Below are 26945 nucleotides of genomic sequence, written 5' to 3' on the forward strand. Positions count from 1 at the left end.
AGCAGGCGGGACAGACGCTGAGGGGGGGGGGCTGAGGGGGGCTCATTGGACCCGCGTGCCCCCAGCTGTCTCCGCCAGCTAATGGTGCGTCTCGGGGGAGCTGTTGTGGGGGAGCCTGGGAAATTGAAGCAGACGCCCCGCTCGCTGTTTTGCCGGAGAGGTGGACGTGCGAACATGTTCAGCGCTGAAAACGGCTCATTATTACGCTCCTCATTACATCTGTTATGAATATAGAGATTACATATTTTAATCATTCATGTGAGTGTTAATTAAACAGATTGTGGATCCCCAATGTCAGACACACGTGTACAGCTTTGAATGCGCTTGGATGGCGTAAAACGTGTGAAAGCATAACCTCCATACACACCAAGCTGTGGGCTCACTCCAAAATGTCCAGCTTACTGGAGTCTATATTTCTTAATCTCCCCAACAGATTGATAAAACTGATCCAATATGTATATATATATATATATATATATATATATATATATATATATTGTTCTTTTTTGTTAAAATGAAATAATTATCATTTTCTATTATTCTATGACTGATGGGTGTTTATTTGTTCATTTTTATACATAATCCAGTCTTATGTTGTGCAACCTGGAATTGTGTTTCCTTAGTTGAGGCAAAAAAATACTATTCACACACATCAAATCTGTCACTTTATTCTTGTCTGTATCTGCACAGTATCAACACACATCCCACGAGAGATAAATATGGAGTCCCTAAGCATATGTTCCGAAACCATCTACTTCATTCACAGTAAATTTATTGTTTTAAAAATAGTGTGGAAAATACCGAGGTGTACCGTTAAAAACATAAGTATATAAAGTTTCGGTCCGGTTTTGTGTGAAATAAAGTAAAGGGACGGGCCGGCACGGGCATCTCTCCGGCCGCCCTCCTGGTGCAGGTACCCTGGAGCGGTGAGAGAACTTGGGCGTCCTCCACCCCGCGATGCTACGCTGTCCCGCTGTGCCCATGCTGCTCCCCAAAGATGACTCCGCCTCCCCTGTCAGAATAAATAATGACCGAATTAGGCCCGATATTATACGCCGGCTAATGGCGATCAGGGCGGTAATTATGAAAGCGCGCGGCCGATGACGGGAGCCCCCTGTCCCGCGCCGCTCCTCCTGGGGGAAGGGGAGGGAGGATAAATGTAGTTTGCCACACTAGGATGAGTCTTTTATGTGAGACAATGGAGGAGGCTAGCGATCCTGCGTGGGATGAGAGTGGAGCAATATGGGGCTGCTGAACGGGCGCTCCTGCCCCCCAGCTGTCTTCATGACCCTAATGGTGTCCAGGGGGGGCGGTGGGGGTTGGAGGGGGACAGGCAAGTAATGGCTTCCAATGTTCTGTCAAGTGTCAGGAACCAGGAAAGATGGCCAGCCCCCCTCTCCCCCTCACTACCACCTCCACCCCCCTGGTCTGACAGAGTAGCAGGTTAATATCACATTTGTAAAATCACTTACAAGAAACAACACCTGCATTCAGACCTCTGCCACTCACGGACATTCATATCGAAAGCTCGCCCCTCGGCTAGGCTAAATAGCCATTCATTACCCTGGCCCGGGCGTACCTAGCCTGTCACCTGCTTCCTTTTTACGGTCGCAGCTGTTCCACTGCTTTTATGGCTGCCTCTCTTCGTCCTTGGATATGGCTGCCTCACTAACTGATGCCTCACATCTTATTTTTAGTGACATATCTATATCAGTTGGTCAAGTACATTAAATATGTTGCCTATGTATTACAAGTACAATTTGCACTTAATAGGCACAATAACAATGGACACAACACAAATGTATTTTAACTGGTGACAATCCAGAACATGCTATTGTCATCCTTTATTTTGCACACTTGATATTAATTCAGAGTCTTTGAATATTTTAGAGGTTTTTCCTTGAGATATTATTTGTGTTCATTTATTCAGTAGTTTATAGCCGTATCGACATAGTTGAGAGGAATTTGCTTTGTGCATCTCGTTAGGAACACACCCATGCATCAAGCTTCTTTTTTTTTTTTTTTAAACACATGAAGTTGATAAATCTAACATGTACATTATACACTAAACAAAAAAATGCATTCTCACACAGAAGACACATCGAAACATGAATTCTCACTATAAAGTGCTCATCTACTCAACACTCACACATTGGTCCTCATTTATCAATATTTTCATAACTCCACTGGATTTATCAAACAGAAGTCGTCATCAATTGCCATACATTGACGCCTGTAAAATAGCCACAGAATAATTATAATGAAGTTGAACTTGCACATGGACTCACCGTTATTGTTCATTGTTTATTCTGATCAAGAAATTCTTCAAATATTCTTCTAATGTTCAAAGGTCAGTCCAGACATTGAAGTTGAAGAGAGGTTGGGTATTCCAGCAAGACAATGACCCAAAACATAGCTCAAAATGAAGTACCTCCATGAAAGATGGATGAAGGTTTTGGAATGGCCACCACAGTCCCCTGACTTCAATTATTGAAACTATGTAGAGATCTCAAATACATGCAAGGAGGCCAAAGAATGTTTCTGAGCTACAGGTCTGCAGCCAGGATGAATGGGAAAAATTTGCTTTGCTGGCTACAGAAAGCATTTACAAGTTCTTATAGGAGTTACAGAGTACTAATTGACAGGGTTCCCAAACTTTTGCACAGGGCCTTTTTCCTTTTTTTTTATTATTTATAAACTATAAAAAACGTCATCTTCCTTTAAAATCTGAAAAAGTGTCATGTTTAACCATTTAGAGGTCAGGTTTGCTTCTGTTCACTTAGATATGCATCGTAAAAGGCTTTTTGACCAGGGGTACCCACTGTACCCCTGGTCAAAAAGTACTCTCTTACTGGTGACCAGTTTTACAGCTTTCACGTTCCCAATATAGTGCTGTGATTGTGATCCCAAACAATGACGCAGTATAATGGCCAACTGTTGTCTAATTCAAGTATTTTTTGTCCAATGTAGAATCAGTGAAAGACGCAGTCTATGAAAGATGGTCTAAAGAGAATCAAATGCACATTTCCAGGCAATTATGTAAGACAAATTATAGCCGCCAAATTTGCAATTGTTAATGACAGTGCTGTCTTTCTACTGGGAGTTTTCAGCGATCTTTCAATAACTTCCGTATGCTCCTCTCTCCCCCCAGCCAACGGAACTGCAGATGCCCTCTGCTCCAGTCCCAGTGTGTCCAGTGCCACCAGCCCCAAACTGGAGCCCCCGCCCTCGCCACACGCCAACCGCAAGAAACACAGACGGAAAAAGAGCACAGGGATCACCAAACCGGACGGTCCGTCCGCCGGAAACGAAGGTAGGGCTAGCCCAAAAGCAACACCCCTCGGACACTACCCTGAATTTGTTCAATAAAGATCCAGAACATTAACGGGCATGTGATATTCAAGTATAGCTCATTGCATCTTCTCTTAAATTAATAGGTTTTAAGAAATGGAACAGATGCAAGGAAAGACCAATCTTGTTAAAGCCAGAATTGGTCTTTCATTGGATGTACCCAGTATTCACATGTGGTCATTCAATACCAGATCTCAATCGAAGGTTTAATTTTCTAGCGATGGGGGACTTTTCTTCAATTTCATCTTATATTCCAATTGGCAGTTAAAACTATAAATGTGTTAGCTTGTGTAATTTGATTAATCAGCAACAAGGTTATGCCCTTCCCAATTCAATTTGACTGCCAAGAACACTGGTTGGGGCTGGTGAGGGACTCCTTGAAAATTTGCAGTTGGAATTTCAGCATCATTAGTCAGTTGAACCAATATTTGCTTAGAAGTAATCAGTGATGCTTCTGACTGACCAAGTTGCACCCAGCACCCAGTAATGATCCAGAACCAACACCCACCCAGCTCTAGTGATGATCACAACCAATACCCACCCAGCTCTAGTGATGATCACAACCAACACCCACCCAGCTCTAGTGATGATCACAACCAACACTCACCCAGCCCTAGTGATGTTCAGAACCAACACTCACCCAGGCTTGTGATGTTCAGAACCAACACTCACCCAGCCCTAGTGATGATCAGAACCAACACTCACCCAGCCCTAGTGATGTTCAGAACCAACAGTCCACCAAGCAGAAACCCAATTGTCACCTAATCATGACCCAGTCTGAGTAATGTCCAGAATTAGGCCCAGGGTTCCCACCACACTGCTGAGAAGCTTCATCAGCCTGCCCCCCCCAGGCCCCATCCTGTTCCCCTCACCCCCTGTATGCTTGTTCAGACACCCCACCCCGAAAAGACCCGGCAGAACAATCCTACCCATCAGTCACGGATAGGGGAGGGAGAGGGGTCGTTTGTTTCTGTGAGTGATACCAGAAGCCCTGACGGATGGTAAATGGGGCAAACTGAATAAGATGGGTTGTACCAATGCTGATGAGATCAGATTGGATGGTTTTTGTTAGAAGGCAAGTCCTTGGGGCCATAAAGCAACATAATTGACTTTTCATATATATATTATTATGTGTGTGTGTGTGTGTGTTTGTGTGTATGTACACACGTGTTTTAAGTGATTGGAAGAGTTGACCATGCTTAAAAAGTGGGAAAATTCAACTAAGAGAGAAGCTCAGACCACACCAGAATAATATTGTATATATTGTGTTCTAAAATGCTATTGCCTTCAATTACCAGTCGTGATCATAACACCAGCATGATAATGTACAATTAAGAACATTGTAGTCATATATTTGCGATTCAGCCAGCCCTCTCAGTCCCTATCCCTTCAAGTTGATGTCCACTTGCTGGGTGTGATTCCCCTTGCTGCATGTGATTCCACTTGGTCTTTATTGAGGAACACAAACCCAAAGCCCTGTCAGAAGTGCTTACTGCCTGCATGGGCAGCCCTGACCTGTACACTGAGAGAAGGAGAACTCCACAATATCTGGTGTCAAGAACACAGGTCAACGGCATAATCTGAGTGCAGTCCAACTATGCTTTCCTGCCCTCTTATCTCCTGCCCAGCCAAACAACACTTTTAGAGTCCTTGATCCAAAAATCTAATTATTCCACACTTGTTGGTGAGTGGCCAAGTAAAACAGGAGCTTTGCAGAGAGGGGGCGAGCACAGCCCTGCGGATCCTGGATGAGGAAGGCTTTCGCTATCCCGCGACGGCCCGGCCCGGCCCCTCTCCTCCCCGAGATGGCGGCTGGAGGAGCTGTTGATTCCGTTCACAGCGGGGGAGCCACAATAAATCCTGTAGCCAATTAATTCTGATTCTTTTCTGAGATGATGAATGGTGCCCTTTAATGGAGGTGCAGTGTAGAAACACTGCAGAGCACTTTAGAGGCCATAAAAGGGATGTCGGCAGTGATCAATCAATAAGATTTACACCCTGTATAAACGTATTTATAACGTTAGCGTAAATACATCCTAAATGATTTACGCCCTGTGTAAATGTATTAATAATGTTAGCGTAAACGCTTCCTAAATGTGAGCATTTAAAATCATCATGGCTTTTTATGAGATCCATGTGTACCCTCTTATCTGTTTATGTTTGTTCCGAGTATCATCCTGTTGGCTGTTCACACTTTAAAGTGTACGAACATTAAGCACATTTAGCGATGGATTATTTGGATTATTTATATGTTAATTTCAGTAGAATTCCCTGATTTTGCAGGCAGCATTCATTTGTTTCCACTGTGCAGTGAGGGGCTGTTTATACACTAAAACACTAACAGCCAAAAGTTAGATTGAGATGTCTGTGGTTGTTTTTGATACTGTGAGCAGCACACTGAGCTCAGTGGTCCCTCAGTGGATACTCCACTTATCTTCACATTTTGTGATTTAGCAGTACTTGGCTTTAGTGCCAACCTCTTAGATAAATAAATTAAAATTACATGTTTTGTATGTGTTTTGAAATTAATAATTGTGTTGGTTAAATTGTATTTGTATTGGTAGGGCTGCAGAGAGCTAAGTCCTTCTTATGATGGTAGGGTGCCTTCTTTGATTGCATGGAATAATGGTGTGCATGCATCGTATAATGGTGTATATGCTGTTATTTGCTCTGGATAAGAGCTTCTGCTAAATGGATTCTTACGGTAGCTTATAACAACGTAGCATTAATGCCATTTTACTTGGCTGCAGGCGTTCCATACCTGCTGGACATTAAGAGATGTAGAAAATGGCGTTTTGTATTCACCACCCCCTGTATGAACATCTGCTGACTGACAGCAGCCTGACAATGGCTGTCCTATCACTCTGTTAATGGTGTTAATGGCTGGAATGACTGATTGCGAACATTAGAGGCTTAGGGGTCTGGGCGGGCCCGCTTGCCCGCATTGTATTGATGAGTCATTACGTTTTCCTTTAGTCCTTTTCAACATTTGTTCTGTCCCATTTAGTTTGGAATAATTTAGGCCAGCCTAGAACTAAGTGATTTGGAGAGGAGTTGGCTACCAGCTTCAGGGCGGGAACTACACGGTAACGGTGGCAATCCTGCATCTCACGTCCAGGAAAATGCACTATAAGACGCAGACAGCCGGACGTTACATTACAGGCATTTGGCAGACACTCTTATAGAGGGCGACATACAACAAAGTGCATAACCATAACCAGGGACAAGTGCGGTGAAATCCCTTGAGGGAAATTCAGTTCCAAGTGCCGGACGTACAGTATAGAACCTCAAAGTTTTGTTCTCTGTCAGAGGGGATCTCATTCTTTCCCTAAGATTTCCTATTAGCATCAGCTTGTCTGTTCTAGTGAGCGCTTCTGGAATACAGACATATTGCTTAAATATCAGAGTCATTCATGTAGAGAGCCCAGGTTGCGTCTCTGGAAAGGGGGAGAAAAGGGAAGAGGGGTTGGATCTTTGAATGAATTGCCATCAGTTTATCTCATTTACGGGGCAATCAGAGACTTAGAATGCAGGCAGAAATTGAATTTTAGTTGTTGGGAAGTATCATAAATCAAAGGAGCCGTAGCTTTTTAAGAAGGCGAACAATCTCAGCGGGCAGGGATGGGAATAACGGCTTGCGTAAGGGAGCCTCTGAAAAGTGACGCAGAAGTGTTACCTGTGATGGTGCGCAGGGCTAAGCTGTTCACAGAGTTTTATGAGATTCTTCAAGAAATTACATTAATGCCGTGATAAAAATATACAATTTTGCATGGGATGTTTAACAAATTATGAATTTTTACAGCACACAAATCGGATGCATTGTTTATTTTATAGCTTATCCCTAGTGTTTTTATATAATTTGAAAAAAAAAATATATATAGTGTTTTTTATCAAATAGAGGTAACCTTCAATCTTTTTGTTGGTCTTTTGCTCGCTGATCAGTTTGCCTCTTTATATTATTTCCAGTAATGTGTCCATCCACATGAGTTTACTGTTATATTTGGCTTTAGTACAAGAATTTAAGAGATGCATTTCTGTTGCTTGAATAGTTGAGATTACTTTGTCCCTAATTAAAAATATAGAATGGACTGAAGATTAATTTTGCTGTGTTGTCTCTGTTGTGGGTTCATTTCCCCCCCATTGTTCCTCCAGCTGATATTGGCCAGGCATGTGTTTGCTCAGTTATATCAGTCCCACAAGTGTCCAAGTATAATAGACATGAGGTAGGACACAGCTGTGAAAGTTCTCGCAAGTTGAAGCTTTAGAACAGCACACTGAATTTGAAGGCAATTTTGTTGGTCACATCCAGCTTACTGTCAAGAGTGAGAGTGCTTGAAGAACTTGTCCCTAAAAAGAACTGTAGATTTGGCCTCTGGCTATTATTGTCAATTGAATTGCCTTTGATTGCGTTCACTCCTGAGTGCCGGACCTCGGGGCATTTGTAGCAAGAGTTAATTTGGTTTAATTAATGCTAATTAATTAATGGGTTAATTTACTAAGTGCTAATGTGGGCCTTATATGGTTTCGGTGACACCTCATGCCGACTCAGAATCAGCCGGTCTGCTTTGATTAGCTGAGGCGTGGCACACCCTCTGCCCTTTCTCTCTCCTTCACTGCGCTACGCTTCCGCGGCAGCGCAGCACGATGCAGACGGCCCCTAATCCCCCAGCCCTCTCTTTGCCAGAGCTCCTCGGGATAATGAACTTCTCATGTGCTTAAAGAATGATGCAGGATGCATGGCGAGACGACTGACAGCCCCTTAATGTGTTTCTCAGCAGTGGCCTGCGACCGGCTCTTTGTGCGCGTTCTTCAGCTTTAAAACCCACGGGAAAATTGATGGGCGATAAAGAGTTGTGTTCTGGGGGCGGCCCCCGTGATTAATGCAGTCTGTCAGGGACTGTCATTAATGTATATCTTTTAAAAAGTGTGTAAAATGTTCATTGTTTTCTGCTTTTTACAGTGCCAGGTCAGAATAGAGAGGCACACAGAGAGAAATAGAGTAAGAGAGACAAGAAAAGGAAAGAAAGAAATAAAGGAAGAGCGGAAGGGAAGACATTGGAGTCTTGTTTTACATCTGAGAGCTGAGATTCTTCCGACTTAAATGTGAATACATTCCCCAAGGGGCGCGACTCCAGTTTAAGTTGTGGAATTAGTATCATAAAGCCTTGATTGGTGCCTTGGGGGAGAACTTTTTAGAAAATTGGTTTTAAAGTTGTGTTACATACAAATGCAGTCTGATGGAGAGCTGGAGCCTCAGACTCCATTTGTAATCATGTCAGATTTGTAATCATGTAATTGTGCCCGAATCTTGGCACTGTTGGTGGTTATTGTTTTTACACAAACTGTTAGGGCAGACATTGTATTATAGATTATATGAAGTGCATTACATTTTTAAATCTATTTGAATATTTTTAAATGAAATGAAGTTTGCTCAACTTGTTTTTGTTCAGCTCTACTTAGCTTTGCACAACGCAATAATTGTTAGCATTGAAAAACAGACTAGTCCCTAGTTAGCTATTCAGCAGAAGTCAATAAATGTTCTTGTATGGTGTATAATTTTGACATTCAGCAACAATTACAGTGACTGGTTTTTTTTGACTGGTTTATTGACAGATTACTAAATTACTGTTGCAGATGAATGTGATAGCTGCTTGTATTCTTAACCCACGTCCACAACGCCGCATTTCGTACATGCATACATTGCTGATATGTACATTGTGCTCATAGCTATAGGTCATGTCCAATATTTGAATTGCTTAATAACATTTTTATTCAGATAAACTTCATGTTTAGCTTAGCTTAGAAGCACATACTCATGCAGATAAAGCAGTATCTGCGTCAAATGGCTCAAGCAATTAGAGCAGTCGTCTGGCAGTCGGAGGGTTGCCAGTTCGATCCCCCGCCTGGGATGTGTCGAAGTGTCCCTGAGCAAGACACCTAACCCCCAAATTCTCCTGACGAGCTGGTCGGCGCCTTGCATGGCAGCCAATTGCCGTCGGTGTGTGAGTGTGTGTATGAATGGGTGAATGAGAAGCATCAATTGTACAGCGCTTTGGATAAAGGCGCTATATAAATTCCAACCATTTACCATTTCTCAAACACATCTGTCTTTTTGGTCATCCCTCAAAGTTTTCAGGTTTTTACCTTGAAGGCGTTGGAGGTTTATTGGCAGGTTTATTGGCAGGTTAAGTTATCCACAGTAATGCATTGGTCTTTTCTGAGTGTGATATACAAATACTGTTGCTCCTGCTGTTCTCCAGGTAGTCCATTCTTTCCAGTAGTGTAGGCAATGGTAGAACATGGGTAAAAAATATATTGAATGGAACTGTTTAAATTTTAATCTGACATTGTTCGCCAACTTTAAAAATGTCTCAAAATGAATCAGTGTTGCTGAGCTGATACGTCTGGGGCAGGAGAAACTTTGGATAGACAAATGCTGTGGAAAGAAAACCTACCATGTCAAGGTGGCCCTCTGCTTGCGCCCAGGAGAACAGATTATGGACATCAGACGAAGGTATAGGGCTAATGCCCCCCCTCAATCTCAGCGCAGCAAGAGTTAAAGACCCCCGGTGTCCAGCTCAGGATTAGAAAATGAAGGTTTAACTGCCTGCGCTAATGGTGGGTGTTTATCTCAATACAATGTATTGTCGTTCTCCCATTCGGTCTCATTTCACAAATCTGTCCCTGGAGCCTCCGCTGTCGTAATGGGCGCAGCTCTGATTGCAGCACTTCAGGAGTGGAATAACAAGATCCACCCTCACCCACTGCACGTGCTGCCCACAGACACGCTTACAACTGTTGTGGCTATCATACTGCTTCTTTTAATTCTCATACTAATTGGCATTATGTCACAGGAATGTGCGTGTGTGTTTGTGCATTGTTGTGTCTTTGTGGGGAGAGGTTTTTTTTTTTGTATGTGTGTCTCTGCACATGCCTGTGTGTATGTATGTATGTCCATGAGTGTTTGTCGTTTGGATCTTTGTGTGTGTGTGTGTGTGTGTGTGTGTGTGTGTGTGTGTGTGTGTGTGTGTGTGTGTGTGAGGGAGAGAAAGAGAGTGGTGTAGTGTTGTCTCCTCTTGTAGTTTTGGTGCTCCCCTGAGGCCGGTGTCTCGGTAATGGCTCAGTTCTGATTGCTCTAATACAGGTTAGGAATATTGGCTTTAATGATGTGTAAAATGAGCAGGCAGGGCTCTGACAGTAACGAATGGTGCCAGCTTTACTTGTTCTTCCCAGCCGGCTGTTAATTCGGCAGGATCGGGAACACCTCTCTCCGTAAACCGCCCGATACGTGCCCCCGAACAGAAATCGTAAATAACCGTCACTCCCGTCCGAGGTGCAGCCCCCCCCCCCCCCACCTCCTCCATTTACACCTTTCCGCAAGGCATGCAAACAAATAAACACACACGCCCCTCGCAAACGATGTCCTGCTGTGCTCTTTATCCCACTCCGTTCCTCGGGACCCAGATATGGAGGCTCGGGCACCAGCACCTGAACACAGGCACGGCTGCACTGCCTTATCCCCGCAGGTGCTGATATAGTGTCCGGACATTCTGCCGTGGCCCACTGTTGCTAAATTAGCAAGCAGCAGGTGGACTCCCAGAGGAGGGCAGGCTAGCCTTCCTGAAGCTTCAAACATGCCGCTGTTCTCTTCTACACTGCCAGTTGTGGGCCTCACAATTCTGGCCCTTGTACCATCTGTTCACAATTGGTGGCATTTGTATTGATTACTATGTTGTCTGCTTTTATGGTTGGTTCAGACAAGACCCTTTGCCTAGTTGAATTTGACACCAAGAAATCAAATCATACGGAATCATCACCACCAATAGACAAACCCTTGTCAATCCACACAGTGAACCAACTTTATATAGTGCCATGTGACTTCTGGACCCAGTGAGTTTTTCCTGTGTCCCCCCCCCCCCCTACATTTGTACTATGGCAATAGAATTGGCCCTTAAATTAATGGAACCGTTTACTCCATCTCCGCTTCAAAGAACCTAATTGTTGGAGTTTAAGTTTGAGGGTAGGTTTGCATGGTATGGACTGGATGTTTGTACTTTCAGGGGTCATGCTGGTACAGCAAAGAAATCCAGGTTTTGAAAGCAAAGAAACAGGAGATGCTGGTTCAAAGTGAGTACATTTCACTGATGACTGGGTTTCAGTTGAAGGCCCCTTCCAAATGTTTCTATCTGCTGGAAAGAACCAGTGCAGTGTGCTGGAAACGAATGCTCCCTGTCTTCTCTGGAGTTTACAGGGTCTGGTGACGGTGGTGGAATGCGATTAAGACCACCTCCATTTTATTGCATCACAGTGGAATTCAATAGGTTTGGCCTTAACTTAGAATAACAAGCATAGGGAAATGTTGCTTATCCGTATCAACAATGCGGCGCTTTTCCATTATCAAATAAAATTGTGTTGTTCGCTTGGGGGGAAAACTGCACATTGCACACTTCCTTAAATTGTGTTGTTCAAAGTAAAGGCCAGACTACATAATGAGAGTGATGGTATTTTAAAGGAATTGTCTGTGTTGTTTGTTGCCAGTCGTCATTGAAATGTCCGGCCCATCCATGCGCAGCCAATAAAGCTGCTCCGAGGGAGGTCCAGAACCAGTAAAGATTCCAGCACCAAAAAAACAATGCCTGGGCCCTCTGGAGCGTGCCTGGGGATGTGCGTCACACCCGGTGCAAATGATCCAGAGGAACGCGGACGTGAAAACCACGTTCCATATATAATGTGACCAAAACTTCATACTGACATTTCTTGATGAAGAACCATGAATGTACAGTAGCATTGTTACTGTGTTTCTGTGTCTATATTCTGAGAAGCTATGACAAAGACTGCCAGACTCTTTAACCTTTTTCACACATTTAGCCTTGTACTGGCTCAAGTAGAGAATTCTGAAGAAGCTGCCCTGGCAATGTGTAAGCTGAAAAGCTAGTAATATTAACATTAACATGATGTTAATTAGTGTTAATTAGTGTGAACAAAGCCATATAATTAAGTATGAAAATGTCAACTTGTTCTACATGTTGTTCAGCTACTGTAAAATGAGAAGGTAGACTAAACGGAGCATGTAAATCAATGATCCAACCGTACACAACTCAGTTGTAGTAGTTGCAGTATAAAAGTGCAAACGTTTCTAATGTTCCTGTCGGTGTACGTGCATATGCGGCAGGATGTTAGCAGTTATGATTCACTTTTCATTAACAATTAGGAAAGTGTACAAAATCATACCTCTCCAGGACTGCATGCATCTTGCTTATGCTCTTGACCTTCTTCCATTCCACTGTTCGCTCTTGTCAAGTATTTGACAGGTGCTTGCTGAGACGGGCACCGTCGTCTGCGAATGCCGTTAACCTGTTAAAATAATGGGCAGCTGTTGGTTGTGTGAACAAGCGGAGCCGCTCGCATTGCCAGAAAAGTTAGTGCACCAATGTTCCATGTCCCATGATGTGCAAAAGTGGCTTTTGGGTTCCCGAAGTACCGAGGGGCCGTTCCAGAGTAGGGGAGAAGGCAGGCTCCGCCGCAGAACACTGACACGGTTACATTGTAATTTCTATTGCGCCGTGTTAATTAAGGCAAATCATATTTGCCCTATTCGCCACGCTTCCGCTTCATATTGGATTTAAATTGCATTCCTTCATGCGTGCCGGCCGCCCCGGCGATGTTAATTTAGCTCTAATTTGAAAGGACTTGTTGCTTGCATAGTGTGCGGAATGGGGTTGCAGGGTTAACATGCATCATGAGCGGCGCATTCTGAAGATCTGTACTCTGTCTTCGGATCCGGGGATGAGCTGGGCTTTTCAGTGGTCATCGGTAAGCGTTGATGGTCCTGTTCGTGGTCGGACTGCTATTACAGGTCCAATTAGACTTGTCATTAGTCCGCCGTTATCGTTGTCATTGCTTTGGCGCTGCACATCAGTGCTAATAAGATGTTTACATGCATCAGTTGTTGTCCTGGAGGACTGACTGACCCGCTTCTGGCCCCCTGCTGGGTTGTCCTGACCCCTAAGTGCTTGTCAAGTTTGATGCTTTCATTTCCACAATTGTTGCCTTTTTGTGCTCTGTTATTACAGAGGTAGGCTAAATTGTGCCTGGAATGGATTTGAACACAACATTTCAACTTAATGGACCTTCGGATGTTCTGGCATTTTATCAAAAAACCGATTAAGTGCTGGTGGTTCTACCGGAATTTAGTCTTCAAATGTACTTCAAAAAGCGTTATCAATTCAAGACTGGAGCATGTGCAAACCAAATACTCAAGGGGAGTGGGCTGACCAGATCCATACAACATCCACAACATGTGTTTCAGGTTCCCAGCAGAACCTAATGTCATCTGTGTTGGCCCAGCTGGGCTACTACATACAGAAATGTTCATTTGCTCATCATATACCTTACCATTCCTCTGCCCCTGCTCAAACAATCAACATTAAACCTTAGGTCAGCTGCAACTTAATATGGCAATTACCACACGCTTTTACATAGCTGATACTAAGGTCATGTAAAACTGCGGCCATGCATTTCTAACATTAAAAAGTGATAATCACAACAATATACAGAAATGCTGTAATTATCGCAGTCATTGAGGTAAATGGGCCACTGCTGGATTGGAGATGGATCCGGCGATAAGCATTAAGCTTGACAACAGGCAGTGTTAATTATTCTTTTGCTAAACACATGTAAATGAATGACTTTTGCCATTTCCGCTGCATTTACGTGATCTGGCATTGACCATGTGCACGCAGTCCGCAGCATACATAGTTGTGACATCATTGTACCTTGCCATGTTTTTATCTGCACATGATACCTGTCACTGTGTATCAGTGGGCATACGGTTTTACACATTGGTGGTGCTGACAGATCATTTTCACTTTGCAAAATAGTTTTATTTTATATTGACTAAACAGCTGATGGGGTGCTAGTTCTACAAGCAGGTCGACTTATTTTCTTCTATGGCATGTGTGGATAGACACCATCATTAGGAGGGAATCACATTTTATTCACATTGCCTTCGCTGGGAGTATGTCCATTATTGGAGGGAGCTGGATTGGTCGTGGACTGGGTATGTGTCTGTATGGGCTTGCTTACCTATATGGAAGACTGTGGAAGTTTTCTTACTTGAAGTAGGTTGTGATATGGTCCCCCTCAGCTCCCTCCCCCATCTCTTTCTTCTTCCCATTCTCTCTTTCCCTCTCTCTCTCCCTGGTCCCTAGTCAAATTACCTGTTTTAATGCCTGTAATTTATCGCCCGGTCAGCCAACAAAATAATTTGTTTTCTTCCGATTGTTATTAGCAGCAGTTAGGAGCATATAATCTCCAGGCCCTGTGGAATGCCACCTCATAATGAAGGAACCAGTCTAACTTGGAGCAGATATTGGATGGAGGGGGAGGTCGCTTATAAAATGCTTCCTTCCTCATACTTAGGCGTACGAGTGTCAGGTTAATTTACACCTGACCCGAATTAGCTTCTGACAGGAGCCAGAATGAAGCTGGAATTCAGCAGCAAGCAGACGTGAGCAGTGGACTGTTACCTCTCAAAACCAAGTCCTCTGTTTCTGCCTTTGACATACTCAAGATATTTCATGAAAGACCAAAAGAGAGGCCAAAGAGAAGAAAAAGTGTAATGATGGATTAAATCATTTGATTCATTTATTGATTTGACTTATTGTCTACAGGAAGATTTATTCAGTGAACAGGCAAGGCCCAGGCTATATCTCGTTGAGAATTCCAAATGATAATATGTTAAGTACTGATTGGTACTTGTGTGCATTAATCATTGTTATTAAGGCTGATAAGGGTGGTATTTATTTGTTCAGAAGTAGAGTCTAAGACCTTGTGTTGTGCTGTATGCTGTCTGTGATTGGCACACCAGGGCATCAGTGCCACGCATTTAGTATTTGATTTGATTTTCTTGCTGGAGTGGCAGCTAGAAGCCAATTGCTATAGGCATTTTTCTTTATACATTTCTAATGTATTTCTTTGTATATACAAATAAATATGTGTTCAGGTAACGCATGCTCAGATTTGCTCCTACTTTGTACCCTAGAAATATTCATTATTCTTCAAAGAATAAATGTATTATTTTTCCCCACAGTCATAAGTGTGGCCATCAACTGCATTTCCAGTCAGTATCAACTTGTGAGTTATTCACGTTTTCATGACATATGGCAAATGTGCCTGATAATGTCTGAAAATTGCTGTTCATTGTATTACTGGTCAGAATATTTTCATTCGGCATTGGCTAACCCCTGGCATGTGAAATTCCACACCGCAAAGTATAAATTTCTGCCTGTGGCCAATATCTATTTCAGACATAATTGTTTCATTGGTGGATGCCACAATAAACAACACAGTATGAAAAAGACTTGGGCATGAGAGCTGACCCAAGTATATCGGGCTGTGGACATGGTGCCAAAACCAGAAAAGAGTTCAGAGGAATTGCTTTGGCTTATTGTCCATTATTGGACCGTGTCTAGAATGCTGTGTTCACTGTTGGGCATCATACTCCTCTGAAGACTGAAAATGCAAATGCATTAATTGATAATTGACTAGTTCTGCATTTCAAACCAGAGAATCAGAGAAGGTTGAAACATGTAATTGACCCAATTGTGGGGGCTAGGTACTAGGTACCTCAGCACAGGAACTTTAGTAGAAACTAGGAGTCCAGGCTTGGCACATTGCTAGATACTCTCTAGGCAGAGTGTGCTGAATGTACTCTTCTCACCATTATATTTACATATTTTATTATTCTTAGGCATTGAGTAAATATTTCCACCTTGCAACTCTGCAATTGACTGCAGGTTCTAATTTCCTTTTCTGACTTTGTTTTCACTGACATTGATGCTAAAGGGAAAATACCCGCTCTTAAGTTTATCCTAAATTAACTTAATAATAATGGAATTAGCGGCCTCTCACCCATATGAGAAGCTTTGCAAACCAATCACCACCCCCCAACCCACCAGGCTTTTATTCAAATACATGACTCCGGGCTTTGTATTGATCCTGTGACCTGAAGTCACTTTCAGTATCTAAATCAGATAATTGAAGATGCTGTAGACCTAATTGGATTATTGCTTTCCGCCCTAAGAGATACCCTTCCACTGGAGCATCGCGCCGGCAACATTAATGTCACACATCTGTCGTTCTGAAGCCTGCCTGCTCCTGTGCCTGGCTGTAGTTCCAGTCTAAGCTCAGAGAACTTTTATCAGTTTTTCATGGAATTATTATTATTATTATTTTTTTTTTTTATTCAAATACACACTGCTGGGGTTGGTTATATGGGGTATACAAGGTGTTTTTTAATCAAACACATTTTTTAAATATTTGATATGAGCTACATTACATCATTTAAGAGTGCAATAGAATTCAAGCAGTTAAATGTAATTGCACCTAAATATGCCTAGTACAATTAAAACCATATTACTGTATTGATGACTTTGCATAATCACAGCATGTGACTATGATCATATCCCTTTTGTATTACTCTGTATTATTCTGATGTATTCTATTGTATTATTGTGCTGTTACTCTGCCTAAATTAAATGCTGCCGTCTTTGTGGTTTGCATATTTTAACGTAACACACAAATACTAAGTTGCTAGTGCATAAAAATCAATCCGCACGTGATTTTCTTGGGATTGAAATTTTTTTTTTTTTCCAAAGAGTTTCACTTGGCTAAAGTGCCTGCTAAGCATCAAGGAGGTTCAGTTCTATTTCATCATCATTTATTGCCATCATAATGTATTTTATTTTCATTCAATTATTTTATTTTATTTATTTATTTTTATCTGGAGGCCTCCATTCTCTGTGAGAGTGAGACATTGTGGCTGCCTCGGGTTGGACTGAAGCCTTTTCCCTGGAAGTAATTTGCACACAGACCCTGTGTCTGCCCTACGCTAACAGAGCCCCATTTTGCCCACAATGACAGCCGGCAACATCAAATGAGTAATGATTGCTCTCGTTAGCTCTTCCCTTTTTCCAGTTGATTGTAACCCTGTCTGATTAACAACATGCTGACAAATACGGAATCTGATTTATTTATTTTTTAAATAATCTTCTCGATGTCGGCGCTAACAATGATCCTGACCTGCAGCCATTAACCTCCCTTTTCGGCATCTTCGGCCCTAGTGGGTGCGGTATTGTCGGGGAACTCATATTCTGCAGGCCCTTAACTACGTGCACAGCAGTAAGTAGCAGGCTATTTTGCAGTCGGAACATTTGAAGTGGGAAAAAATGTTGCTTCAGGTGAGCCGCAAGGCAGGTTTAGTGTAGAACAGGACAAGAGCAAGAGGACTTCTCCAGAAATCTCCCGAGTATAACATCGCTCCTACACTGTTGACTGGATGCCGCGACAGCGTTTAATGTCCAGAGAAAGGAGAGCTCTGTACATTTCTGTGTTATGCCTCCGTGTCCAATTTACAGGGAAACGATACGGCATCAGATCACGCCGCTCCCCTCTGTGTAAACACGCTTCGCCATGCCTAGGCTCGCGGGAACTCTGCATTATGCAAATGAGCGCATTATTTGCATAGCCCTAATTAGGTAATTACAAATCATTTTACTACGAGATGGAGCATGTGCTGGGAGGAGAAGGCTGGCATTACTCACTCGGGCCAGGGTTGCCTCAGTCGTCTGCCGGCAGATCTGTGCGCAGGCCACAACTTTTGTTTCCCCACATAATCAGGACTTGCTAAGGAAGCAGAGGGATGTTTTTCAATACCTTGATTTTCAGCCAGTTGGAAGTAGTTATGACATTAAATCAAGACACAGAACATTTTCTCGAAGACAAGGAGAATTTGTGTATCAATTAAGCAGGCGCTAGGTATAACAGTTGCAGAAAATACAGTGGGTGTGGGATGGGGGTGGGTGTTGTAGAGAAGGTTTGGATTGGGCAATACCAAATGTCCAAATTTGGATGTTGGGTAAACCACCTTGAAGTTTTGGATACCGATGTCAACTAGGCCAGAGCCTATTTATACAGAGATGCAGTCCGTATGGAGCATGCACTTCAGATGACTGGTGGGGTAGTATGGTAACGTGTGCGCCCTCTCACCTTTGTCTTCCAGAGCAAGAGGAGTCGTTTGAGTTCAACATCGTCTCATTGACGGGGCAGATGTGGCACTTCGAGGCCTCCACGTATGAGGAGCGGGAGCTGTGGGTGCAGGCCATCGAGAGCCAGATCTTCGCCAGCCTACAGTCCTGTGAGAGCAGCAAGAATAAGGTGAGGGTTATCCACCAGCTGAGGGTTCTCCACCAGCTGAAGCTCATGCAGCCTTTACAAGTGTTAAGTGATCTGCGTATGTTTGTATCTTTGTGGGTTGCATTGCTCGAGCCTTGTCTTAGACTAGTGTAAGGGGCTACCGAGCAGAAATGTTTTCTGACAATAATATTTCCTGTTCCGTGCATATTGGTAAATTGTTACCTGTTATGTAAAAATTATCTTTATGTTATGGATAGTCAAGTCCTGGAATGCTTGGCTTTAAAATAAGCTTGAAATATGCTAAATGAAATGTGAAGCCATACTGAAGCCAGATATGTGCTCCAGATTTCTTACAATTCTGTATCGATCACCAATTTGTTTGTTCAATGATATGCATATTTGTAGCGGATTTGGTAAGTTTCATGAACAGTCTTTTGCAACATTGGTTTTGCACCATGTTTCTTCATTGATGTCAATGTTTTTTAACCAGTATTAATCCAGGAAGTCCCTTGAGATAAAAATGCAGATAGAAGCCTGGCCAAATCATTAGCCACAATAAGTAATCTGTAAAATGAAGCTGTTTTGACTGCATTTTCTCGAGAGCTGCATAATCAACAGCACATTTACCCATCTACATAGAATCCCATCAGGTCCTATCAAAGTTTTCAGGTAAGATGACCAGGTCACAGCACACCTGTATGTACTGTATTCACGCTACAAATCACTCACAATCACTGCTAATTAAGACAATATACATTCGCATTTCAGATCAATTTATGCACCGACTGGGTTAAGATAACAAGCCTTAAATTGAGAATAATTACAGTTCCATACTTAATTACACATTAGTAGAATACACATGATTTTGTAATTCAGCAGTGTGCATTTAACAGGTACAACAGTCTGCTGCTCACTCCTGGTAAAACGTGTTAGTATGCATAGAACAGACTCAAAGGTTATCCATTAACGAGAGTGCAGCAGACTCATTATAACAGGGTCAAACAATAATGATCACCTGATAATCTGTCTGATAATTCCTCCTAAACAATCTATTAATCTACTGCACACAGATCTTGAACACGACACACATAATGGTTCGACAAACTTGTTAATGTAAAAAAAATAATAATACTAAAGACATTACTAAATATAAGGCAAGGTAATGTAAAATAAAAGTAAAAATCAAATCTAATTACAGTTTTTATAAAGCATCTGATTGGCTCATGGTTTTTTATACTCTAAAATCTAGAATCAATGAAGACTAGGATTTTTTAGGAATTCAACATCAACAGTTTCCCAAAAATGGCCTTGCTCTTTTCAGCAGTTGAGCAAGCATTCCAGACAGAGCAGCCAAATGCTTGCCATGCATTATATGACATCACTCTTGCCCTCTGAGAGAACACCCTTGAGAAACCAGGAAGTCATACCATCCAGCTAGTTCAGCACTGTGTGTTTTTCCAGTAGCTCATCGGGCAGTGATGTTCATAAATGCTATTCACATGTAAGTGATGAGGGCCTTGTAAAATTAAAATGCATCGCGACTCACCAACAGAAATGTATACCGAAGGCTTTATGTATGCGTGTGAAATTACATTTTCTGGGTGAGGCAGCCGATGGCCAGCTCAGGCCATGGAACTGAACAGGTGAGTTAGTTTTTACTTGCACTTCTTATTTTTAGCATGCGTGGATGTTGGACTGCTTTAAGCTGTGCTTCTCTTGCAGAGATGTGCTTTATATGCCCACTTGATGTCCGTCATATAAGTGAATCAGAATGCATTTAGGGAGTCGTTATACTATAGCATTAGGCTGTGATGTTTGTGTCATTCAATTCTCTTTTCAGAAGAACTTCAGATTAGGAACATTAGCAGTAATATCACACTTGAGATCTAATAATTAATCGTACCTGTGGCCAAATGAGCAATAATATCTGCAGTAATATCTCCTCTTCCTTGGTCTCTCTCATCCTCCATCCCAGTTCCTCTCTCCTTCCCTTTCTCCCACTCCCTTTCCCTCCCCTCCCTTTCTCTCTCCCTTCACCTGTTATTCTTTGTATCTCTCTTCCTCCCTCATCCCTCTCCTTGTTCCTACCTGCGTGACAGAGGCAGACAGGATCAGTGCAGCGTGGGAACCCCTTATTAAAGCTGACAGGCATCAGGATAGGAACACGGCCCATGTCAGCATGCGGGCGAGAACCTCATATTCATATCAGTCAGCCCCCCTCCCCTTCCTCCTCTCCCTCCTCCTCTCCCAGCTGAACCCCCTCTCCAGCTCTCCTCTGGTCTCTAACAAGTGGCCTCTACTTCATTGTGTGTGGAACGGGGCTCCTCTAGTTTCTAATGAAGGGCTCTTCTCTGATCTCTTCCTAAAGTCTTTCCTCCAGTCTCTGGAAAAGGGCCCTTTTCTGGTCTGGACAGAAGGGCTCTCCTCTGACCTCAAAGGAAAGCCCACTCTTAACGAAAGTCTTTCCTCGCCTCGCAGTCTCGCCTGGGCAGTCAGAGCGACGCGGTGGCCATTCAGTCCATCCGGAACGTGAGAGGGAACAGCTTTTGTGTGGACTGTGAAGCGGCCAGTGAGTACCATCACATCAGTCCTTTATTAGCACAGTTACCGTATAACGCACTTAGCATTAACGTGAACACGCTCACTGGCAATTTTCACTTTTGCCAAAAAACATTCGTAATTGAGCTTACCTGACTAAATGGAGCATACCCCAGAGTGTACCTCTCACCCACGGGTGGGATCTTAAGTGACATCACCGTTTTGTTCCGAGTGTAGGTTGAATTCCCTTTGTAGGTTCTGTTGCCTACTCATCGGTTAAAATGGGGAACTAAGCTTGCAGTTTGTTATAAGTTGAGATAGAAAAAATAGATATAAAGGATGCGTTTCATCCTAAAAGTAATTTGTCGCTGAGATTTGCCACTTCATTTTTCCTCTGGGATAAACTCTGGCGTTTATGGAGTTGTTTTGCTGACACTTTAATCGAAGCTCTGTCATTATCTGCTTACATTTCCTAAATAAATAATGCATTGACTTACATAGGTGCTGAGGATAAGATGTGAACACCTGTCTCGATGGGAAAGAATACAATTTTGCTCCAATACCAAACGAGATAGTGACACCCGAACTGTACTCCGTTTATGACTGGTATCTAGGTACCTGGGCCAGCAATGTAGATGGTGAAATTCATTGTTAGCTAGCTAGGCTAGTCTAAGCGAACCAGATGATATAATCACCGAGCCCCCATATAGGTAGGCTACATAGCCTACTGTACAGCATCACAAAACGCAAAAAACGAAACAAACTTAACCGTTAAAAATACTCCTTACTCTTTGTATCCCCCAGAAACAACCCACAAACACACACTGCAATTAACGTTAGCTAACTGTAGATCACACACGAGTCAAACGGACGTAAGAAAATGTCCATTAAATATAAGTTGTCGTGCTTCCTCATTGGAGATCAGTATTTAGTGTACTCACGGCTTATGCATGGAGAACGGAGGTCTTCAGCGTTGAAAGTAATTTCCATCCCACGTAGTTTCTCACACCCATTACAGTCTCACAAATGGTTCCCGTTCTGGAAATTAAAAAACTACTTCAGCTGCGTACTAGCTCGCCGTTAAAAATCTCAACACGATTTCCCCTTCCTCTAAATTCTAGAACTTTCTGTTGCGAGCTAGCCCGCAGTTATGCATGTGCATTGACTCTGCCATGGTCAAAAAAACGAAATCCCAGACGTTTGGTTTAAAACAAAGTAACACAATCAAATGTACAGCCAATTACATTAAAGGTCACAATAAAAACAAGCCTGATCACCACTAATTAACCAATCGCTAAACTGAAAAGCAGACATCACCAGTGGGGTTAACCAAAGTTCAGTTAAACATTTGGAAATGTAAAATAAAATGAAAAATTAACCCCTTGCATTTGGAACAATTTGCAATCTCTTTTCGTTTAAATTCTCTGCTGATCTTGAATAATTTTGTTGTACAACATACTGAGAGAAGCAGCAATAGCACCGACTGACCACTGTCCCATCCCACAGAGCCTAGATACAATATAGCATTGTAAGATGTAAAGACATGATGATTGGAATCAGCCATATAAAATTTCACATTTAATGCAGTAGAAGAGGGATTGGAAGCCTGGTGGCCAGGTTGGACTGGAATGCTGTTCTAAATGTTGAAGTAGTCGTTTACTGTATGATGCGATCTCAAACCAAGTAACTGTACTCTGGTGTAGAAGGGCTGTGGTGACTGAAGGGTGACCAATCAGGGGATTGACCACTTCATCCCACCAATAATTACCCTGAATGATGGAGCTTTAGCTGCTCTTTTGAAGTAAGGGTTTTACAGAGTGCTTTCAGCAAAAGCACAAAAAAAAAGCAAACTGTCTGGAGATGATTATGAGGTTGTCCTACGTATATTCAAAACAAGGGTTAGGGATAGGCGTAGGGTTAGCGGTCGCTAAACCTGAACCCTAACCCAGTGGTCACGTTTCCCTCCCCACAGACCCTGACTGGGCCAGTCTGAATCTGGGGGCACTGATCTGCATCGAGTGCTCGGGGATCCACCGCAACCTGGGCACACACCTGTCGCGCGTGCGCTCCCTGGACCTGGACGACTGGCCTGTGGAGCTCAGCATGGTGATGACCGCTATCGGCAACACCATGGCCAACAGCGTGTGGGAGGGAGCGCTCGAGGGCTACACCAAGCCTGCCGCTGACTGCACCAGGTCAGTCTGTCTGTCTGCACTATCCAAGAACTTATCATTTTGTCACCTATCATTATCAGTTTTGAAAAGGGTAATACGTGTCGGTTTATATGGATGTAGTTTAATGCTACGTTACGTTTGTTACGTTTTTAATTTAACATATTTAATTTGTTGCACATATAAGGATGAAATGGAGTTGTTAAGTTCAGGCAGTATTCATCAGTAGTAGTGTTTTTGTGTTATAATAGGAACATGCCATGACTATGAATTTATTGTCTCGGATTGTTAATGTTTGAGGTGTTTTTTGTATTTTTTCTCTTTCATTTACGGTCCAGGGGATCCAGTGTTTTTCTTAGTATTGTTCTTCATAGTAAAGTATTTCTGAAACCAGCATCATCTAACTTTGCTTTCATGTTGTGGTTCCAACATCTTGCTAAATGTATGCCCAAATCACTGAAGAACTTTTCATGTGCCAAGTACCAGCATTAGTGACCGATGGGTGAAGCAGGTGCTTACCTGCGTATCCATTTCTCTGGCTTATGCTTTTCAAGGCAGTTGATCTAATTGCTGGAGCCCAGTGGGATTTCACAGAGAGGGGCCCCATGTTCCTGGCAGTCCCTCTCTGGGGCCCACTGTCCTCCTCCTACAGGGTGCAGGACATTACTGCGATTTTACAGCTTACTGACATTACAGCTTGCTGCGCTGAGCGTGCATATGCGGATGTATGTCACATCTGTGTGTATGTATCTATGCGATGGTTGAGAGAGACATATGCAGTGCATGAGTGTAAGTGCATGAACAATGCACACACACTGCACATAGCACACGTGTGGGCATTGTTCATGCAAGTTCACCCTTTTCAGTCTTGAGTCAGTGGCCAGTGTTCAATAAACATTTGTACAATAAGCCTAAACCTTTACTCATGATTCAATGTAAATAGTAGCTTTTCTGCCAGTTTTGGCAAGTTTGCAGAGTTTGTGAAATGGAATCTTCTATTAACGTGGTTGGCATTTATATAGCGCCTTTATCCAAAGCGCTGTACAATTGATGCTTCTCATTCACACATTCATACACACACCGACGGCGATTGGCTGCCATGCAAGGTGCCGGCCAGCTCATCAGGAGCATTTGGGTGTCTTGCTCAGGGACACTTCGACACAGCCCGGGCGGGGGATCGAACCGGCAACCCTCCGACTGCCAGATCACTGCTCTTACTGCCTGAGCCATGTCGCCCAGAATTAAGAATTAAGTGAAATATCCCTTCATTTTGCGCTCAATGCATTACTGAGTGGCTCCTCAGTTCGGTATCAGGTGTGTGAGTTCTCCCTCTAAAAGCCCGGATTCTGTTTATTCACGCCCCATCCCTTTACGTTAGTAACTCTTAATCTAAGAGAGGAAAAGGCGAGCACCATTAATCTCCCCTGACACCAATCGATTTATGTCGTTAAGAGCCCTGGGTGTGCTTTCAGGGGGGCGGGGGTGGGGGGGGATCATACTCGCGCGCCGTTACGCTGCTCCTCCTTCGGGTCCTTTTGCTCATTCCAGGAACCCTGAGATTTAACATGCTAATACCAGCAGTGGAACGTTGTGGGCTCGAAGCCATTGGATTCTGATAAATCTCACTCCAAACTTTGTTAACTGTGCAGTTTGTACATTTACATTGAAAACCAAAGGAAATGGCAGAGAGTCATGAGCGGAAATGTACAATTTAGGAAATGAAGTCGTCTCTTGTGCAGCCACTTCACAAGGATATGTCGTATGGATCTCATCCAGCTCTTGTGCACGTCTTATTGCAGAGGTGAAAACTAAAGTTGGGGCAGGCCAGCAAGTTCTGGGATCTTGATTATCACAGGCAATGCATTAGCAGACATTACATGACATTACATTATTGGCATTTGGCAGACGCTCTTATCCAGAGCAACGTACAGTTGATTAGACTAAGCAGGAGACAATCCTCCCCTGGAGCAATGCAGGGTTAAGGGCCTTGCTCAAGGGCCCAATGGCTGTGCGGATCTTATTGTGGCTACACCGGGGATCGAACCACCATCGAACCAGTCATTTACTTTAACCACTTAATCAGGCTGCCCCACCTGTATTAGTTTATGTGTATGACCTTTTAGTTTATGACCAGCAATATCAACCCAGAATCATTTTACAGGTGTAATGTCTTTGTCCATTGTATGTAGGCAGATATTTGATGTATTCTGGTTCTTAATGGCCAGAGACTTCATGTGGCAACTGTTTCAGTGCGTAGGGTGTCCACAGCACTCCTAAAAGGTGGCCGCGTAGTGTAGCTTTCAAGGGTCACCAATTGGGTCTTTCTATCAGGCCCATCCTAAAGCATGTGGGGATTTGTTGAAGGATGACACCTCACACACACACACACACACACACACACACACACACACGCGTACACACGTGCGCACCGCCTCGCTCCTCACCATCTTCGCGTCCGAGTGGGCGCCCTGATTGTTTTCGCTGGCTGAAGGATGGGGGCCAGATGAGTCCACCTGACTGACGGCCTGATCGGCGGAGTCCGCTCGTAATTAACGAGACTATTATTGTGCTAAAGCTGACCCCGGGGGCAGTGCCCGGGGACCCGGCCGCCCCAGCCCCGTATCCATCACGCGGGCCCAGGCCATCGCTCTCGCTGTCTGCCGCATCGTCGACGCTCGCCCCGAATGCGCAGCACTGATCCACACACAATCCCCTCCCTCTCTCCCCATCTCTTATTCTGCCCATTAGGCGATTACGTAGTCATTTACTTTAGTTTCTTTCTCCAGCGAGACGGGTGTGGGTGGACAGAATAGAGGAACCCCAGGAGAACATGGGAGCCTATGTTAGGGTCTTTATGAAACTGTTCAACATGCTATGGGCAGAAGATTCTGAGAGCGAGATTTCCAACTTGTTTCAAAGCTCTGTGATAGAACATTCACTGACCTAATGAATGAAAGTAGAAAATTCATGCTTTTCCTCAAAGAGCTCCGATGCTCTCACACGTCGACTTTTGACCTTTTAGCATTCCCGCCAATCTATCCGAAGGCTTATCATTGCATCGGTAAATGAGGGGTTTCACAGTACAGTTATCTGTTTCCATAAAAGGAGACCTTTCGTCTTCCATTCAATCCATTTTTCCACTTTAGGTTCAGCTCTAAAGCGGAAGACGGCCTACAGACATCTATTGAGTGTGCGCTGGTATACAGTCTACCAGCTTTTGACCTCAGAGATTATTGAGGCCGATTTCTCTCTCTCCCTTCTGTCAGGTCTTAAGGTGTTGCCTGGGGAGGGGTTGTTTTTCACTGTCAAGAATATCAGATTGCATTGAATTTAGAGGAGGAATTCATTTATTTCACTGGAAAGGAGAAATTGGTCAAATATTTATTTAGCTAAATGGCCCAAGCCAAATGGCATAATTCATGTAATGATTTTCATACCAAAGTAATCATGTAGATGCACGATATTAGTAATGTTTTTTAAATCAGTTTTTGTCAAGACAAGAGAAGCTTTGTTGGTATGATCAAGATAAGATAAGATACAGATTTATTTTCCTGCCAGCTTGAGGTTCTGTGTTTGAGGCTTTTTTTGTGGCAGCATATTCGGCTAATGGATGGCAAAAAAAGCAAATAGGTCTTCAATGGCGTGGATTTGCTTGACTAAAATACCTACGTCTGTGTTATAAATCTTGTT

The 26945-nt window shown here is 43.2% G+C and overlaps 1 protein-coding gene and 1 long non-coding RNA gene across 5 annotated transcripts in view; one reads left to right on the forward strand and one right to left on the reverse strand.

The window, feature by feature from the left end:
- The window catches only part of agap3 (ArfGAP with GTPase domain, ankyrin repeat and PH domain 3), a 242271-nt gene that overhangs the window by 198465 nt on the left and 16861 nt on the right, over nt 1–26945 (forward strand). For all 4 annotated transcript variants that reach the window (XM_061253759.1, XM_061253760.1, XM_061253761.1 and 1 more), the window contains exons 13-16: nt 3152–3313; nt 18413–18567; nt 21025–21115; nt 23057–23279. In XM_061253759.1, the coding sequence (XP_061109743.1) occupies nt 3152–3313; nt 18413–18567; nt 21025–21115; nt 23057–23279 (631 nt within the window). The remainder of the gene's footprint in view (nt 1–3151; nt 3314–18412; nt 18568–21024; nt 21116–23056; nt 23280–26945) is intronic.
- On the reverse strand, nt 849–22134 carry LOC133136339 (uncharacterized). Its single transcript, XR_009709512.1, has 5 exons — nt 22026–22134; nt 18400–18545; nt 17955–18036; nt 12583–12705; nt 849–1012 (listed from the first exon to the last, which is right to left on the reverse strand). It is a non-coding gene; the product is annotated as an uncharacterized LOC133136339 (long non-coding RNA).

The sequence above is a fragment of the Conger conger genome, chromosome 9, assembly GCF_963514075.1.
Source record: "Conger conger chromosome 9, fConCon1.1, whole genome shotgun sequence".
Classification (NCBI taxonomy): domain Eukaryota; kingdom Metazoa; phylum Chordata; class Actinopteri; order Anguilliformes; family Congridae; genus Conger; species Conger conger.